The sequence below is a fragment of the Eleginops maclovinus genome, chromosome 15 (genome assembly GCF_036324505.1).
Source record: "Eleginops maclovinus isolate JMC-PN-2008 ecotype Puerto Natales chromosome 15, JC_Emac_rtc_rv5, whole genome shotgun sequence".
Lineage (NCBI taxonomy): Eukaryota > Metazoa > Chordata > Actinopteri > Perciformes > Eleginopidae > Eleginops > Eleginops maclovinus.
Window position 1 is genome coordinate 14,321,386 of NC_086363.1, and position 19,165 is coordinate 14,340,550.

General features: G+C 40.6%; 1 protein-coding gene across 1 annotated transcript; it reads left to right on the top strand.

The window, feature by feature from the left end:
- Positions 1 to 19,159, top strand: mfsd2b (MFSD2 lysolipid transporter B, sphingolipid). Its single transcript, XM_063902490.1, has 15 exons — positions 1 to 138; positions 731 to 1,102; positions 5,914 to 6,039; positions 6,154 to 6,278; positions 9,501 to 9,624; positions 11,855 to 11,933; positions 12,075 to 12,256; positions 13,492 to 13,582; positions 14,796 to 14,917; positions 15,402 to 15,485; positions 15,692 to 15,775; positions 15,902 to 16,011; positions 17,285 to 17,428; positions 17,605 to 17,781; positions 18,789 to 19,159. The coding sequence occupies exons 2-15, from the start codon at positions 749 to 751 to the stop codon at positions 18,835 to 18,837; spliced, it is 1,851 nt and encodes a 616-aa protein (XP_063758560.1). The 5' UTR covers positions 1 to 138; positions 731 to 748; the 3' UTR covers positions 18,838 to 19,159.
- The last annotated feature ends 6 nt before the right edge of the window (positions 19,160 to 19,165 follow it).

Genomic DNA, 19,165 nt, shown 5'->3' on the forward strand with positions numbered 1-19,165 from the left:
CACAAACACACACACCGTCTCCATCCTCCGCAGTCTCCTTCTCATCCTGCCCCGTCTGGCTGACTGGCAGATCACCGAGCAGGCAGAAACTAACTTACAACCGCTGACAGCACCGGCTGATTTTTTCACCTACACGGGGTAAGAGCATACCTGGGTTTCCTCCTATTTTTGTTGATATAACCTTCAAGGTTCTGATAGGGTGTGAGTGATTGTTTATTGATGCACTTTATAGTAAAGCGAGGGAAGAATAGACACTCCTGCACGGGACATGGTCCCTGTTTTCTCTTTCTCAGCTTTAGTCTAATGCAAACTGTCCATTATAGTGGATGACGGTTACCAGAAGGAAATTTGACTTTAAGATGGTTATAAAAAAATGAAAAAATGTTTGCTTAAGGTAGAGTGTGAGCAAGTGTGTGTGGCTTGTGTGTGTTTTCTTAGCCTCATGCATCTGTATTCAACTGTACCAATGTGCATTGTCCTATTTATGTTTTTGTGCATGCTTCCAAAGTCATTGTCTGTGTTTATGAGCCTGCATTCTTCAGCTTGTATGTTGCAGTACATGCCCTTCATTGACTGTCAGTATGTGTGTGTGTGTGTGTGTGTGTGTGTGTGTGTGTGTGTGTGTGTGTGTGTGTGTGTGTGTGTGTGTGTGTGTGTGTGTTTGTGTGATTGTTTTTTTTTTTGCATATGTCTGACTTTGCCCTTCCCTTCCCTCCTGGCCTCTTTCCAGAGCAACAACAGCATGTGAATGGCGACAGAAAGTGGCAGAGTTGTCACAGAGGAGCAGCAGGAGGAGCTCCCAGCAGCCTCTGGAGCCGTCACTCATGTGAACCACCAGCACCACACACACACCCGGAGTCAGAGCCACATCCAGTTTCACCCTCTGACACACACCACCCAGTGGCAGCCGGCGGCTCCTCGTGCTCTCGCTCACACCAGGAGTCACAGTCACACTCACTTCAACACTCCCTCGCACACACAGCCGCAGAAATACGGCTGCCGCCTCACACACAGCCTCTCAGCCATGGCCAAGGGAGAGAAGGGAGCTCAAGGGAAGCTCATCAAACCCAGTGAACCGCTATTCCCCAAAACCCCTCAGCAGGTAAGATCATCAGCTTCTTATTTGGTATTGTTATTATCATGTGAGATGGCCGTATTTTACTGGTGCTAAAATCAGGATTTCCAATATCATCTGTCCATGTTTGCGGCACAGTTTGGCTGCGAGTGAATTCCCATGATTGGATGGAGGGTAAAAAAGAAGATGGAAAGTGTGATCTCTTTGGTCCCTTATCTGTCAGTGATTAACAGCTGCATTGTCTTTCCTGTGAACTGTAATCCCTCAGATAATAGCTTCAATGCCGGGGAAGTTGATTGTTTTCATTTGAGAAAGGTTGTTCCCATTGATGAGATGTCCTGCTACTGATGATTGCTTTCTTTTACCTGATCAGTGGACTAAAGTGATGAAGACGGTTGTATTCACAGCAGTAATAGGAAGCAATACAGTGAGTGCAAAGTAGATAGGGATGACTTACTCAAATTCTTCAAACACTGGGTGTTGACTTTCCTGTCTTTTTTGACTTATCTTAGATTATTCAGCTTTATTGGTGATTTTTGTGTGGGTTTGTTTTTGTTTCATACTATATTATGCAGACAGTGTTTGAAATATTGTCGTAATGCAATGCCATGGCAGTTAGTCATTCATTTTCAGTTTCTACATTGACTCAGATTGCCAATAAAACGACATGACATCACTCCATCTAACCTGTTCTGCAACTGTCTCCTCTCTGCGAAACCTCTGTGTAATCCAGAATGTATTTTTATTTTGGATGTCATTCAGACAAAGGATTGGGAATGTAGTTTTTCCTGAAGACGGCAAACCTTTAGTCATGGGAACTGGAGAAATTGATATTTACTATGAGCAGTCAGCTTCAGTCTATATCTGAAAATAGTTGGTGCTCAATTTGGGTTTAAACTTTTATTTTTTAATTGTAAATACATTACCGCAGAAGTTACTCTTGCTGGAGCCATTTATTGGCCAGAGCAGCAACAAACTAAGACAGAAGTAAACATTTACTTACATTGGTGTATCCTTTTTTGAATAGAATCTAAAGGAATACAACCGACATGTCTTAAATATACAAGAGCAGCTTTTTCATATCAAACTACAAAAAACCCACCATATTTGCCCCCAAACAATGCATGACAGAAAGCCTGCACATATACTGTATGATATCCATTTCACAAGTTAAATAAAGCTTACAAATGTGAATGTTTAAATATAAAAATTACCATTAAGACTTGGATGTTTATTCTGAAAGACTGTGACCACAAAATGAATTTTCAAGAAGTATGTATGAGAAAAATCACTCGAGGACTACTCAGTTCGGACATGGTAGATGAAAGCAGTTGCTCCCTTGGTAAATGGGACTAAATATTAGATCCACGGACAGTAATCTGCCACAGCAGATCTACAGAGCTCTGTCACTCTGATGTGCATGTGGAGCATTTTTACGTAGGACTAAATGCCTGGCTATGAATATTGTCTCTCGCTTGATGTTCTGGATTGACTCCCTGGGAGTTAAGCCAGGGGACTGTTGACATATTAACAGCCTGCTTCCATCACTGACATGACCTTTTCAATTTATAATCCATAATCTGACTTGAAAACACAACTCCTATAGCTATAGAACCCAGCTTAACATTAAAAGCTTGCAAACATTCAGCAAACACATTTATTTGGGGAATATAGCTTAACTAGCCCTTTGTTCCCCTCCTTTCTTTGCACTCGAATTATCTATTCTCAATCCTTATTTAAATCACTCGCGGTGCAGTGCAGACATTTTAAATAGTTTTCCCTCCAAGGGTTAAGGATTCATTAACTTTGGAGATTAGTCTTATCTGTCCTTGTCCCTGGCTTGTTGACAGTCTGAACTTTGCAGATGCTCCCTTAAGTCTGATCCAGTTTCTCCTTGTATATATGTGTGTGTGGGTGGAATTGTGCTGTTTTTGCATCCAGACAACAGTAGACGGGATATCCTGTTTATCCTCTCTGATGATAAGAACTCAGTAATGAAAGATTGAGTGTATGGAGGGAGAAAAAAGTTGAGAGGGATAGAAAGAAAGTAATTTTTTGCATATCATCAGCAAAGCAGCATTCTCCAGACACCAAAGACTTTAATTTCTCTCTCCAATTAGGGGTAATTGCAGTGAGAGTGGAAGAAAAGAGAGTTTTGAAGTCGGAACCGCCGCGCAGCCTTTACTTACCTCTGACCCGCTTGTCCTGAGATTGAATAATTACATAGCTCCCTCCTGGTAATTGTTGTTCTCGAACCCCTCCGTGTTTTGATGGGAAGAAAAAAAAGGAGGAAGAGAAAACGTGAGCCGGATAATAACAGTGTGTTGGTCGCAGGCTGTGGTTACTTTGGTGATTTCCCTCTTTCATAAAGCTTTGAGGGGAGTAGCTGTGGGCCAAGACTAGGCCACTGGATGTGGAGTGACACTGTTGTGTGGCAGTGGTGAAAGAAGTACTCTGATTATTTACTTGAAGGGGCCATATTTTGCTCACTTTCAGGCTCATATTTGTATTTTGTTCCTCTACTGTGACATGTTTACATATTTTGATGTTCAAAAAGCTCTTTTTTTTTCTCATGCTGCAGTACCTGTTTTTACCCTCTGTCTGAATCCAGAGCCCAGTCTGCTCTGATCGGTTAGCTGGCAGACTCCGTTGTGATTGGTCAACCACTTAGAGTTGTCCCACCCCTTACCCTATCATGTAAAATGTGTTGGAGCACTAGCCAATAAAATTGTAAGTATTACATAGTGATGTCACTATGGTACAGAAGTAAAAAAGGAGTACAATGGAGGCGTTTAAGGTGAGGGGGGGGACTCCATCTGGAGGAAACTTTGGGATTTTAGCCTTTGCAGTCCATTGACATACACAAAGACCTGTATAACACACTACAGGAGAGGGAAAACCCCAGAAAAGCATCATAGGGCCTCTTCTTCAATTAAAAGCCCGCAATTTAAAATGTTAATTGAGTAGAAGTACCTAAGTATTATTAGGAAAATGTACTTCAAATATTAAATGACTCTCTCTTTTCCTCACTATTACATTTTTACAAAATACTATATTATGCTGTTTTCATAACTAACAAATACATGTAGGAGCATTTAAATGTTGTAATTTAGCAATGTGAGGTTAATTTACTTTGTAAAATACTAATATTTGTAGTATAGTATTGTATCTTTATATGTAAAAAGCAACACGTGTGAAATAAATAGTAAAAAAGTACAATACTGGCCTCCGAAATGTAGAGTAGAAGTGTACAAGTACAAAAAATGACTTAAGTGCAGTACTTGAGAGATTGTGTGTGTGTGTGTGTGTGTGTGTGTGTGTGTGTGTGTGTGTGTGTGTGTGTGTGTGTGTGTGTGTGTGTGTGTGTGTGTGTGTGTGTGTGTGTGTGTCTGACACCAAAGGTTTTTCAAAAGAGGGGAACGTGCAAAAGTTGTGCAAAGCCCGGAGACAGTCGTAAATATTGGGCTCCCTAGACTGTGGTGTCTCGTCTTATTCATGTGTGAAGATGAAAGCTTGGTCACACACACACATACACATATGGCTTTGGAAGAGCAGGGTGAGGGGAAACGGAGCTGTGGAGGACACGGTGGGTTTCTCATGCTCCTCCATGTGCAGTTAAACCACAATGCAAACTCCCTCTGAGCCTCCATCTATTTAACACACACACACACACACACACACACACACACACACACACACACACACACACACACACACACACACACACACACACACACACACACACACACACACACACACACACACACACTCATATATTTTATACATGAACGTCTCTCTTGTCTGTTAGTGTATCAAGGGAGATGGAAATTCAGGAATATGGATTCTTCAAAACTGAGGTTATGAGACTATTTTTGTGCTTTAAAGAAGAGAAATCATACATAGGAAATGCTGTGTTACGTGGTAGATATTACTGTACTTCTCTTTGCATTCCACTGAATGGTTGCGACATAAAGATGAGAATAGAAGTTATTTTCAGAGTACAATTCTATTTCATTCTATTTCTAAGAATGATTACAAGCTTCAATATGTATGATTCATGTATCTTCTCTCATGACTTCATTTATTGAAAAGTGACACATCTTGCTTCAGGTTGTTTTTGTCTGGTGTCTTAAGTTTAGGTAGACGTTTTTTTGGTCCTTATGAAATGAAAATACAAAAAAGAAAGTTTGTTTAGTTGGGTGTATTTCAGAGCCTACAGTTTCAAATACTATACATAGTAACATAACCGCTCAGTTGAATCATCCATTCTCATGGGCCAACAAGGTGACACATTCTTTATATACACTGCTAACTTCCTGTTCCAGGAATGGGTCTGATGAAAATGTAAGGACTTCAGCGATTGAGGCCTCAACCAAGGCGGTGTCCATAAGTGAAAAATAATGAGTGTATTATGCTGATCCACTCCAAAATGTAATGGGTTCTTTCTTGGCCCACGCTTCAATCTTACACCAAGTTCTATAAAATGTGGCCAGTAGTTTTTCTGTTATCCTGCTGACAAAGAGACAAACAAACAATACAAACAGAAAAATAAATAAAAGCACACTCAATATGATCTATATATATATATTTTGTTATTAATTGGTAACATCCATTTGTAAGTGACTTGCAAACCCTATTAAAGTTTATATTTCAGCAGTTATAGTCCATTTTCCAGTGGTTGGCATCCATTATTTCCTGTTCCCACAGAGAATGAGAGTTGTTATCAGAATGCTTGCAGTGCTGAAAAGTTAATTTGCTAATTAGCAGCCTGACCTGCAGGGCCACCATTATCTTATTAACATTTTTTCTCCTCGCTTTTGTCATCTTTGTGTTCCCAGACTGTGTTGGGCCAGCAGTTAACATTAAGCAGTAAGCTGTGCTTCGCCATCGGTGGCGCACCCAAGGAGGTGGCTGCCAGCGCTACTGCCTTTTTCCTGCAAATCTACCTGCTGGATGTCGCTCAGGTAATATCTTTGAGGACAAATTGAATGAGAAAGTTGGTGTGGCTTCTGTATTTGAAATAATAAGTATATGTGTGCCTTCTCTTAACTCAAGTCTCTCCCTGTTCCACTCTGCAGATCAACGCCTTCCAGGCCTCCATGGTGCTGTTCATCGGTAAAGCCTGGGGTGCAGTGACCGACCCGGTTGTGGGCTTCTTCATCACAAAGAGCAGATGGACAAAGATTGGAAGATTAATGCCCTGGTGAGCTCCATGTTTTCATAAAAGACTGCCATCATTGTTATTTGTCTAATACAGTTCCTGCATTTCCACATTTTTTCATTGGTACAAACCTAGGACATCTGATTGCACGCACTAATAGAGAATTATTACTACTATCAAGATATTGGCACAACATAAAATTAAGCTTTGTTTACAAGGTCAAAATATTATATTGTTTAACCATAATGCAGACCAGTGAGGATGACATGTAGGGAAGTCAAATAAAAGATCAAAATAATATTTATTTGTTATCTAAACAAATTAACTTTGGCAAAATGATCACCTTCTCTTAATTAACACACGGATAACAGCTGCTGTTGACATCCAGCAACGCTTGTGTAAACGACTGCAATTTGTCGACGTATTTCAAAACTTGTTTTGGTCTGCTCCCACTCTCTCAGACATAATTATGGCCTGTACATCATGCTAATGTTTGTGCAAAAATCAAACAAAAACAAACAAACAAAAAAATTTGTGTGCTCCAGTTTTTGACGGTTTTGAAATTATTCAGAGCCTCTCACCTGAGGATTATACTGAATAAATATTCTCTGTGCTTTAATTACACTGCTCCCTGGAACCCTTACTGTGTCCTCCAAGGGCGTAGGCTCTTTTTTCTTCTTCCTTAGAAGCCAGTCAACAAAAGACATTCTTTCATTAATCATAATGCCACCGTTCTGCTCGTTGACATTTATTTTTGGACATTATCCAGCTGTCTTTGTATTCAAGACGCTCCTCATTATTAATGTTACATTGTGGGTTATATCAATCTATTACCACCATCCCATAAATCACCATTAGCAAGGATGATTTTATAAGCGGCTATGCGTGTTTGTGCGGTATATATCTTTTGAACAAACTAGCGTGACACTTACCATGATTACACATTCAAAATGTAATGCCTACTGCATTATAAACCATAGATTGCACACAATCTAAGCCAGAGTCCACTGGGGCCAGCCAGCCGCGCTGTACAGCAGACAGATGCTGATGGCTGTTAAATCAGCTTTGATTACACCCGGGAAGCTGTGTGTGTGTATGTTTGTGTGTGTGTGTGTGTGTGTGTGTGTGTGTGTGTGTGTGTGTGTGTGTGTGTGTGTGTGTGTGTGTGTGTGTGTGTGTGTGTGTGTGTGTGTGTGTGTGTGTGTTCTTCTTTATGGGTATTTTTAAATGTGTGTTCATCAGTATTTGTGATGAGATTGCAGGACACTCCCACAGTTTTGACCCTGTTTGGAAACTCCCCTCTGCCCATCCTGCAGGAAGTGTTTTTCCCCCTCCTGGCTGTCACATCCACAACCAAAGTGATTTCTATCTTTAAATTCTTGAGAATGGATTCATTTGTCTCAAAATGTACTCTTGGGTGTTGCCATGTTTATTATTTTGTGACTGTAGTGATGTTTTTTCTCAAAGAAGATTGTCTCTGCTAGAGAAAAACAAGGTGCAAATGAAAAGTTACAGTACAAAAATGTTGAGTTAAATGAGTTAACATTAAAAAATGCACTTAGGAACCAACAGAAGTAATAGTATAACAGTATTATTAAAGCATTATTAACAATGTATGTACATGTACTTGGTCCGTCGTGACTGAGCAACACATTCTTACTTCCAACTGGTCACATATGGACGCTTGGTCAAGACTTTATAAAGCATTGGTTGCAATGTGCAGTGTAGCCTGAAAAACTTTGGCAAGTGGTAACCGTTATTTCAAATCTGTGATGAGTATGTTACGATGCTACTTGGTTAAAATTAGGGAAAGATTATTGTTTTGATTAAAATAGATGTTGTTTTTGTTTTTTGTCTTAACATTAATCCTAAATGGAGCAAAAGTATGAATTAACATTAAATGTAAATACTAAGAATTACGAAAGTATTAAAATTGGAAAGTACAGTAGTTTAAGTACATCACTTGAACTACTGTTCTTACCAACACTAGGGTGTATGAACACTAACCATCAGCAAAGAAAGCATACTTTCACCCACCAGACCGCTTTCTAAAATCCTTTCTGTTTCACTACACATCATCTAATTACCATGCTGCAAGTGACTTGCCAGAGAGCAGTGTGTGCCAGCTACCTATCAATCAATAATTAAGAATGTGCAAATTACTGGAACAGATGTGAACGTGCATTCCTGCATTCCTGATGTATGAGAAAATGTGTGAGTGTGTTTTCTGCCAATGTTGCCTCTCCTGTGAACACAGTCATCTTGCAGGAACATTCTCACTGTCCCATTCATCAATCCCGGGGCCCTGTCAACGCTCCCATGACCAAGCGGTCAATACTGCAGCACCAGCGTTGTCCAGCCACCTTTGTTGAGCAAACAATCAGGAGGAGAGTGAGGTGGTGGCTGGGGGGGGGGGGGGAACTGGACGATGCTAGAAAGGACCATTCCCTGCCTCTCTCTGCCTCTTTCTCCCACTTTCTCTGTTTATTACTCCTGGTGCACTGCAGGGCAGGGGTCAGAGCCCCCGCAGGTTTTTGTCACAGTCACCACAATGTCCTCAATTCCCTTTTTCTACCTGTCGATGTGCTGGTATTATTACTGCTGCAGGCAACACACAGCATGACAAACACACTCCATTTGCTCTTTAAAGCATGAAAAAGAAGAAGGCGGATGATATATTGGTATTTGGACATAAGTAATACTGTTGATGGACCCTAATCCGCCCGTTACGTTTCATTTCCAAACACACAGCTGTTCACTTTAACCATAATGACATATACCAGTTGTTTACCTTTCCAGTGGTTTCCTAGAAAAGAACAACACAGCATAATTGCTTCCTGCTATGTGTGCTTGAGTGTGTATTGCATATTCATATATGTGTTGATTTTTGGGGTTTCAATTACTGTGGAATTGTCTTACTCTCCCTGTAAAACTTCCTATCATACTGACGACATCATCATTTAGCATACTGACGACATAATCATTTAGCAGGCAGCTAAGCTTCAATATAATCTGCCAGAAATATGTCCTGATTTTGACACTGCGCTGATATGTAATTACATAACCCAACCACTGCTTAACACACGGCTTAAAAATGGCATTGATGGCTGTTAAGAGATAGTTTGGGACCATAATTGCTTGAAATAAATGTGGGGTGTTATAAAGCTAACTATATATATTTAAAAAAAAGGGATATGAGTACATGAAATTCACAATTCAATGTTTAGTCTAACTTGATAACATATTTGCGTGTGTGTTTTTTAGGATGGTCGGATGCTCTCCCTTCCTGGTCGTGTCCTACTTCTACCTCTGGTTCGTTCCTCCTTTCCTCACTGGCAGATTCTTCTGGTACCTCTGCTTCTACTGCCTCTACCAAACCCTCATCACTGTAAGTGCAAATGCTCTTTTAAAAAGAACATTTCATGTTTCATGAATCCTGTGCTTCAGATATAGGCTACATCTCAGCAAGACTTCACACAGAGCGCAGGAGGGACGTCAAGTGAGATAAAAGCTGCTCTGATTGATGCAGCTCATGGCACATTCCATAATATATAGATAAAATGCTGCAAAATAACAAAGTGGAGACGATTACAGTCATCTCATGCCAGACTCCGACAGCTCCTGGTGGGAATTTCACTTTGATTTGTGAGACACGCAGCAGATTAGAGCCCAGAGCTCTTAGATGCCTCACCTCAAAGGGGAAGTGTAGTTATTTAGGCTGCCTTTTGTTATAATGGGCCAGACCATTCATCTTTCTCTCTCCATTTCGGCTCTGGGGTAACCCATATAACATGTGCCACAGAGCGCGTAGACCACTGCAGCCACACTGCGGCTAGCAGTAATGGCATGTCATTCTAACTACTTGATAAGTATACGGTCAATGCTGCCAGGAACCTCTCGCTGGCTAAATGCTGGTTACCGCTTTTAGCCTTTCCTTCATTGTCTCTGGATGTGTGTTTGTGTGAAGTAAGCAGGGAGAGGCCAGCTGTTATCATCCAGTGTCTGTAAACAGAGGTTAGCATGCAATATATCAATGTTTATGTTCCAATAATGGGCTTCCATCAGATTTATTAGTTCTCACTTCCATCTGTAGAGCACGGTTAATCACGCTGATTCTATAAATGTTTGCGTCTACTAAAGGCCCCATAAATGACATGCTGTATAGAACCAGTGGCTGGAGAAAATCCTTGCAGGGCCGCGTTTATTTTCGTCGTGACTTCCGCAGTGCTGACTGAGCCCTTGTGTAAATTACAAAGTGAAGCATTCACTGGGTTTGCTAGTCTATTCTCTGGGAGAGGTGGTGTGGAAGAAGAAGAAAACAGATAGCTGAGGTTGGCTGATGTTGGAAAATGCAGAGATTGCTTTTGATATATTTACACAGTTTTTGCATTTTCACAGGCAATATACATGAAAGATATCTAACATAACTTGGGTGTAACCTTTTATTGTGAGTAAAATCTTATACGCTGGCAATTCAATACGACTAGAAGCCTTGCTGGCAGCTCTGTGAGGCTAAGCTAAATGAACACAAGGATGCTAACACGCTCACAATTACAATGCTAATTACAATGCTAATTTATAGCAGGTAATGTTAACCCAGTTCAGCATGAAGATGAAGATGAAGATCAACTTTTATTGTCATTGCACAGAGTACAAGTACTAGGACAACGAAATGCGGTCTCTGCATTTGACCCATCCTAGTGTTAGGAGCAGTGGGCTGCCATTATGTACGGCGCCCGGGGAGCAGTGTAGGTAACCAGTGTCTTGCTCAGGGACACCACGGTGGCACTTGGTCTTTCGGGGACTTGAACTGGTGACCTTCCAGTTCCCAGGCCAAGCCCCTATGGACTTTGCCACCACCGCCCTTATCTTAGACTAAACGAAATGTCAGGCATTTAGTTAAAAAATCAACCTTAAGATGGCACTCGATCAAAGTTTTTGGTTTACTTACTTAGTTTAGCTACCCTCCTGAAATCCATATGCGATCAGGATTTTGATCAGACTTCACCAAAACATTAGTAAAGGTCTGTCCTAAGGTATTTTTTCATTTTTAGTCACTGGGAAAGTGGGAAAAACTGTCCCCCCCATGTGATCTCCTTCCAACAGTAATAATATTTTATCACTTCCATTCACTGAGCCTTCCCTAAACTGTTGGAAGCCCCCCCCCCCCCCCCCCACCCCCCCCCCCGGGGAGGCCTGCTTCCCACTTCTAAAATCTTTGCTAGATGAGAGGTTAAGTAATGACCAAAGTGATTACAAATCATCCTGAAGGAAACATGAACTTTAATGGTAATCCTTTCAAAAGCTGTTAAAACAGTTCACTCTAAACCTCAAATGTTGAATTCGTGATGGTGCTTGTGGAGACCCATGTCATTATGAATCATCTTGTGGGAACCATGAATGTCTGTACGCAGTGTCATAGCAATCCATTGAATAGGTGCTAAGATATTTTGGTCTGGATCAAATAGAACCAATACATTTTGATCAAGATACAAGAAAACCCCTGAAAATTTATTATTTTTCACCTTCTGAGACTGCACTTGTTTGACTTCTGCTGTGATAGACTTATCTTTCGTTTTTCTACCCGAGAAAATGACTGTCTTTCTGCTTCTTTGCAGTGCTTCCACGTGCCTTATTCTGCTCTAACCATGTTCCTGAGCACAGACCAGAAGGAAAGAGACTCAGCCACTGCTTACCGTAAGCTCCTTTGATTTGCAAAAAGCAGTTGTTAGGGCTGCAATGTGTAGAAATCTTTGGTTCTTTTAGTTGTTTTGCAACATTTTTGAATTTCTTTGAATACTGGATCCGTTATCTGGACTTTTTCTTGAATCATGCCAGGAATGACATTTGAGGTGCTGGGGACTCTCGTGGGCGCTGCCATCCAGGGACAGATTGTGGCCAGTGCTCACACGCTGAAGCACTGTCCGCCTTACAACATGACCACCGGTTACCTTGGCAACAACAGCGGGGCAGAGATTGTGAAAAAACTGGTGCGCTCCCAGGACTACCTGTCACACTCGGTAAGTATCAGTGAGCCAAACTAGGAACCCAGGTGTGCTCAAAGTAGGTCACAGAGTTGTTTTGAAAATAACTCGGACATGTCATCAACATTATCCTTTATAACCCGGAGTTGCGGTGTGTGCTCAAGGCAGTTTGCTAAATATCCCGGGGTCGAAAAAAGCAGCCTGAATGAAAAGGGGAATTGTTTGAAATTGGCTCCATATTTGCAGACTGTGTAAAGGTTACACTGAAAATGGCCTCATGTTTTAACCCGTGGGATAGAAAGGAGACGCCACTGTTTGATATGTGAACCCAACATCCTGAGCCGGCTCCCCTCTCGCAACCACAAAGGGGGTTCCTCCCTCACATCAGGCTCCAAACTGTGGCCCCCACTTCGAGGGGTCTCCACAGTCTGTAAGTCATTAGGCCTATTTATATCCCACCCTTTAACATTTGGATCAAGGCACTTCAATATGTTGGAAATAGTGTCAATATGTCAAGTTTGCAGAGCTGTGAATAAACTGCTGCTGTGATTCCATCATGGGAGTTTTTAGGAAGATAAAAAGAGTCCAAAGTGTCCTGCGTTGGATTTTGGTCGGCCGCAGCTATTTGGGTTTCAAAATGGTTCTTTTCCAATGGATTTTGGGTGAACCTGATCGGGGTGACCCACTCACCACGCCAAGCCTTCTTCAGCCAACCGCTAAATTCCTCCGTGGTCGCTGGTGAGGGTGGCACACCGTCTAGGAAAACTGGGTCTGCCCTCGGAAACAGGGAGTGTTTGATGTGCTTAAATAATAATGAACCGCCGGGCTGAGCCACACGGAAAAAATAGCAAACAAACAGAGGTTGTTTAAAGCACAGCAGTTCCTGTCAGGGTACACCATTAAACGATTTAGGCTGTATTTTGGGATACAGATGTACTTGAGGTTTCCTCTTGTTTATGCTTGTGTTTGTACACTGAAATGTGCAGTTTAGAGTGGAAAGCAACACCGCAAAGTCCCAGTAGATAAATCACACACAAGCATTGAAAATAACACAATAAATGTATCCTTCAATAGAGTAAGAAACAAACACATACTGTGACAATTTCTAGAATGAACGTATAGCATGTTGAAATAATGCACTTTAATTGCTAAGGCATTTGAGAACATTATGAATTAAAGATTGAGGAAAGGCTCAGAATAGCCTGGATTCTGCTGGCTGTGTGAGAGGAGGGGGATTGATGTTTCTACATGTGCGTTCTTTGTCTCTGCAGAAGGAGGTGTACATGATAGCTGCTGGTGTTATAGGAGGAGTGTTTCTCGTTTGCACACTGGTCATGTTCCTGGGAGTCAAAGAGAGAGAAGGTGAGACTTTTCCTTTGGGGTCTGAAAACTATAATGCTAAAATAACTACATCAATCTTCATTCGTTAGTTTTTCTAATCACAAAAAGTGCTACTATGCCTGTTAAAACAGTTGTAGAGTGTCGTCCTGTCGTTCCAAAAACCTGTTTTTTAATTTTTCTTTTTAATGTTTTAGAGTCCCCCGACATTATTGCAGTCCACAGAAAAGTGTTTAAATACCCCTATATATAATTCATAAAGCAAAATATCAGGTATGAGTTGATTTCTTACCAAAAGTGACATGATATTTCACTTTTCCTTTTTAACAGCAAAGTAAACTTAATGTATTTTGGTTTTGGATTTGGCTAAATAAAACAAACCATTGGTGAAATACAGTGGTTTATTCTGGCGGTAATATTGCAATCATTTATTTGAACAGTACATGTTCTTATTTAAACTATTCTTACATTTAACACACTTACAGTAAGCTTACAGTAGATGATATTACAATTGTTTTTTTGTATTATTCATTTTGTATACTGTTATATAATGTGATCTAGATATTCTTTTATATGTATTTTGTGCTATAATGTTGTTTGTTTTTTAAATACTTATTTCTTATTTCAAATATCTTATAACTTCTCTATGTTTATAAACTGAATATTTTTCTTTTATACAATGGAAGCAACTGCAGCATACCCTAATTTCCCCCCAGGGATCAACACAGTGATTTTGATTCTTTAAAGTCTGAAAAACCTTATTTTAATCTGAAGATGTCACCTTTCTTTTAATTACTATTATTTTAACATTTTATCTACATTTTATGAGATTGATTCAATAATGATCATCATATGAATAAAGAAAGACAATAAGTAGCCTTAATGAGCTATTTCACATTTGGTGATGAATTTATAATCTTGACCAGTATAGTTGGAGTAACCTGAGGGCATCCCTTTGGGTTAGTTGTGTAAGATGCATACCACATAACAGCAGTGTTCATTTTCCTTGCATTTTCTGTACTTTTCACACCCAGTGAGTGTCACTGAACTACTTGGAAATCTGACAGTTTTAGCTCTAATTCTCTGATCTCTATTAAAAAAACTGAAAAACAGCACCTACTGCAATGCAGGGGCAGTTCCAGGATTGTGAGATCGCAAACATTTTTCTTTTCTCATCCTGCATGTAATTCGATATGCTGCATACTCATAATTCTAATTCCTGGTGTAACTGTTTCAGATCCGTACGCCCCGAGGACAGAGAAGCAGATCCCCTTCCATCAGGGATTCATCCTGGTGATGAGACATGGGCCGTACCTCACTCTGACCGCTGCGTTCCTCTTCATCACTGTCGCCATTCAGGTAAAAGCAAATTTCTCCCATCTCAGACACTCAATGTTACAGTAAATGGAGTCCTGGCTGGGTCCTGTCAACGCGGGAGAATTGCTGGCGCTCGATGTTGATTCGATCAATATAAAGGAGCACTTACTGAAAGCTCCTGGTTTAAAGCAGGTTTTAAGGCTCTCCAGAGGGATAACAGTGCAGCACATTCCCGCTGATGTCTGTGACTTGTAGGCCCATGCTTTAGTTTTGGCACCTGGGATTTAGGCCGTGTAAATTATTGCAGACTCTTCCAACTTTTGCATCGTATCTATTTCTGAATATCTTCGCCCCCTCATCTCGGTGGAGGTGTCAGTTGTCATCCATGTGAGCCCCGGAGTGGGAATAAATCACTGCGAAATGCCGTCAGCAGCTTCTCCAGTCACTTCATTTGGCACTCCAGCGACAGTGCTGAGTAGACAAGATGTGACTGAATATCTGAATGTTTGATCTCTAATTTCTGCAGCTGGTACAGAGTAACTTCGTGCTCTTCTGCACTTACGCCGCCGACCTGAGGGATCACTTCCAGAATATTGTGCTGACCATCCTGGTAAGTGTAGCTTTATATCACAGATTCACCTCAAAAACACCCAAAGATACACTTATGTCATAAATCATAGTGGTATGATTTGAAAAACAACATACTTCAACATTGTTAACTTTTAAACTAGCAATTTTGCACATTAGACTGAATCACAATCAAAAGTTTTGTCTTTCTATGTGTAGCTCATTATCCACTTGCACTGGTTTACCAAGGTTTCTGCAGTGATAAGCATGCCGATGTGGCAATGGTTTCTGGAGAGGTTTGGGAAAAAGACAGCAGCTTTCTGCGGCATCACTGTGAGTATACTGTTTTTATTTTGGTTGTGTTTTAACGCTGACTATTACACTTCTTGTGCCACCCTGTGGACAAAGATGGGAATGTGGTATCCTTATCTATAAGACTTTTCCTTTCTCCCTGTCCAGTGGATCATGCCCTTCACCATGATGCTGGTCTTCATCCCTAACGTTGTGGTGGCCTACGTCGTGGCCGTCTCCTCTGGACTCAGTGTAGCGGCTTCGCTCCTTTTGCCATGGTAAGACTCCAGAGCACACTAAATTATATTTAACTAAAGAAGATCATCCCTTTTTTGTAGTTTTTGAAAGGCATTAAATATAATGAACTGTAATATTTACCTCCCACATCCTACCCACACTCAAGCTAGTTCCTCAACCTCGGGCCCCTTTAAATTATTAAGTCTAAAGGTTAACAGACAAACGACATATGGAGACATAGTAAAGTTAAATTATAATAAAAAAACTCAAACAAATTAGGGAAACAATACACAATAAGCAGTACATGCGATGAACATGAATGGGACAAAACATAAAATAATTTCCTCCAATTTTGGGAAACTCTTCCCAACTTATTCTACAAGACAAATGTCACATATAGGATCAATCCTGAAAAGCAACAAACACTTTCTGAAATACACGGTTTATTAGAGGGTTTATTGTGCTAAATGATCTAGTCTGATATCACATGAATCGTCTTCTCTGGCGCTACAGTTCCCCCTAGCAGTTGAAAAACAGGTCATCCTGAGTATTAAAATAAATATATTTCAGCTTAATTTATATTCTTAGAAAATGGATTGATGTAATGAAAATCCACTAAGCCCCTGACATTGTTTTTGTAACTGCAGTCCTGCTATAACTCTGTCGGTGGTCGTGCTGCTCGTGTTAGTTTCCCCCTTTGAATTGATGCAAAGTGTCATTAGTTAAACCACAACCCTGCTGTTAGTGGTGACTCCAAGTCTAGAGGCCCAGTCCTTTCACTTGGGTCATGTCAAGGTCATGAGAGTGATGTCATTTTTAAGAATTAAAGGCCGGCGTTCACTATAAATCTCCCATAACATCAGAGAGCTAATACACCGCAAGAGGTAAAGCAATATTCTTCTCCGTGTCTGTTTGTTTTTCAACCGTTTCTATGGACCTCTCTGCTCCTCACTCATCTCCCGTCCCCTCCTTCTAAACCCAAAATTACAGGGGCCTCCCTTGGGGGCATGTTTATTTTGGAAGGGGCCGTTTGTTTATCCTTTCTGTGGGCCGAGGCTGCTGGTACCGCCTGCTGCTCATCATCTAATCGTGTTATTAGCTCTGTCATTTAGCTATATGTAGACACAACATCAGCGGCTATCATATGTATTAAATAATTAAGTTAAGAGTGTGAGGGAGGTTTTAACCGGGCTTAAAAGTGTTCTAAATCTTACAGCGATATTAAGTAACAAAGACAAAAGCTTACAGAATCCTGCCAAAACAAATACCACCATTTGATGATAATTCAACTCTGATGTACTTGTGTGTGTTCAGGTCTATGCTGCCAGATGTGGTAGATGACTTTAGACTGGCCAACCCCTACTGCAAAGGCCATGAAGCCATCTTCTACTCCTTCTACGTATTCTTCACCAAGTTCGCTGCTGGAATCTCCCTGGGAGTGTCCACCCTGTGTCTGGAGTGAGTGTGCATTTTATCCCACATTAATTTACACACTTGTCATGATACCTGCAGGAATGCACTAATCCTCCGACCTAATGAATGAGATTGTTCATTTGCAGCGTCAGAATTGGATGTCGATTTCCAGTAACCTGTTTAAATTGGATCTCTGCGTTTGTGTGTGTGTGTGCGTGTAGATTTGCAGGCTATGACACCGGTGCTTGCAAGCAGCCTGCTCCTGTAGTGTATACCCTGAAGCTGCTGATCGGTGCTGCCCCTGTGGCCTTCATTGTGACGGGGTTATTGATCCTGCTGCTGTATCCCATCAGCGAAGATGTGCGGCTCAGGAACAGACTCCGCCTGGATGAGCTACGGTGAGCAGAAATTTAGAAGAGCACCCAAAAAAACTTGAACCATTCAGTCTTTAGAAGTGCACACCGTCAATGTAAGTCATTGATTTCAGTTCACTAGTCACAAGGAGTTCTATTCAGCCTGTAAAAACAGTGGTATAATGCCTCCTGTAGAAGTGGAGGGAGCTGTTTAGAGCAGCTTATTTTCCCTCAAATTAAATCTTTAAAGCCGTCAATAAAACAGCGCAGATTACTACCCATCTACTATTCTATTTAGTATGCTAGAAAAACATGTATTATGTCCAAAGATACAGTATGTCAAATGCAGCACGCTGAAATACCAGGATGTCCTACTGCATCCATTTTGTACTATGCAGGCCAGCATGCTTTTCTGTCTATTCTGACCCACAATCCTTTGCAAAGTGGAACAAGGTCGAAGTTCAGAGCAATGACTAAATAGTATGTCCCCATAGTATGCATACTACATGCAACAGTGTGTACTTTGTAAGGGCAACTTCAGTACGTAGTAAATATAAATATAAAAATATATGATTTAAAACCCAGCCTTCTAAATAATACTAATGATGAGACAAAATGAGTTGCATTATGGGAATTGTCCATGACCAATACCTAAAAATACAAATCTGGATAAGTCAGTCGCTGCTGGATCAATTCTGATTCTTCCTTTATAGTGACTTTAGTTTGTCCCCTTACATTTCTGGAGTGTCCCTTTAATTCATGACTAGTCAGTTCCTCTCTGTTTTATGTTACACAATAAAGATACACATTGAATAAGGAGGATTTCTACATAAAGGCATACTACATAAGTTCTGAGAAATGTTGCCTCTACTTCTTTCCTTATATATGAACCAGGGAACACGTTTTTATAAGCCAGAATGTTTAGCTGTGCCATAATGCTATTAATGCTATTTCATTTACTATTGATCAGTGGTGGAAGAAGTATTCAGTTGTAAATCTACAGTAGCAATGTTTTAGCAAATCCTCCTGATGTTTGGTCATGTGTCCTACAGGAAACAAAGCATCAGCTCCAGAACAATGGAGGACTTGAGTAACGTGTGACCTGGATCCTGAATGAAGTGAATTCACAAAGCCACGTGTTCCAGTGTTGCCGCTGGAAAGTTTTCCTTAGTGTATATTACACTGGTAATTAGTTCAATTGTTTTAATGTTAACATTTTTGTTTCCTTTTCACATGTACTGTACAGTCATCTTGAATATATAAAAAATATAATAAGATAACCTAATTTATATAAATGAATGTATATCATTTCTTGCTGTGTTTAGCTCTACAACACTGTTATTTATTTATGATATGTGATTATTGAGGGCTGATGATATGAAATGAATAAATGTTGTAGAGGTCGGTTGGTAGACCAAATGAATGTGGG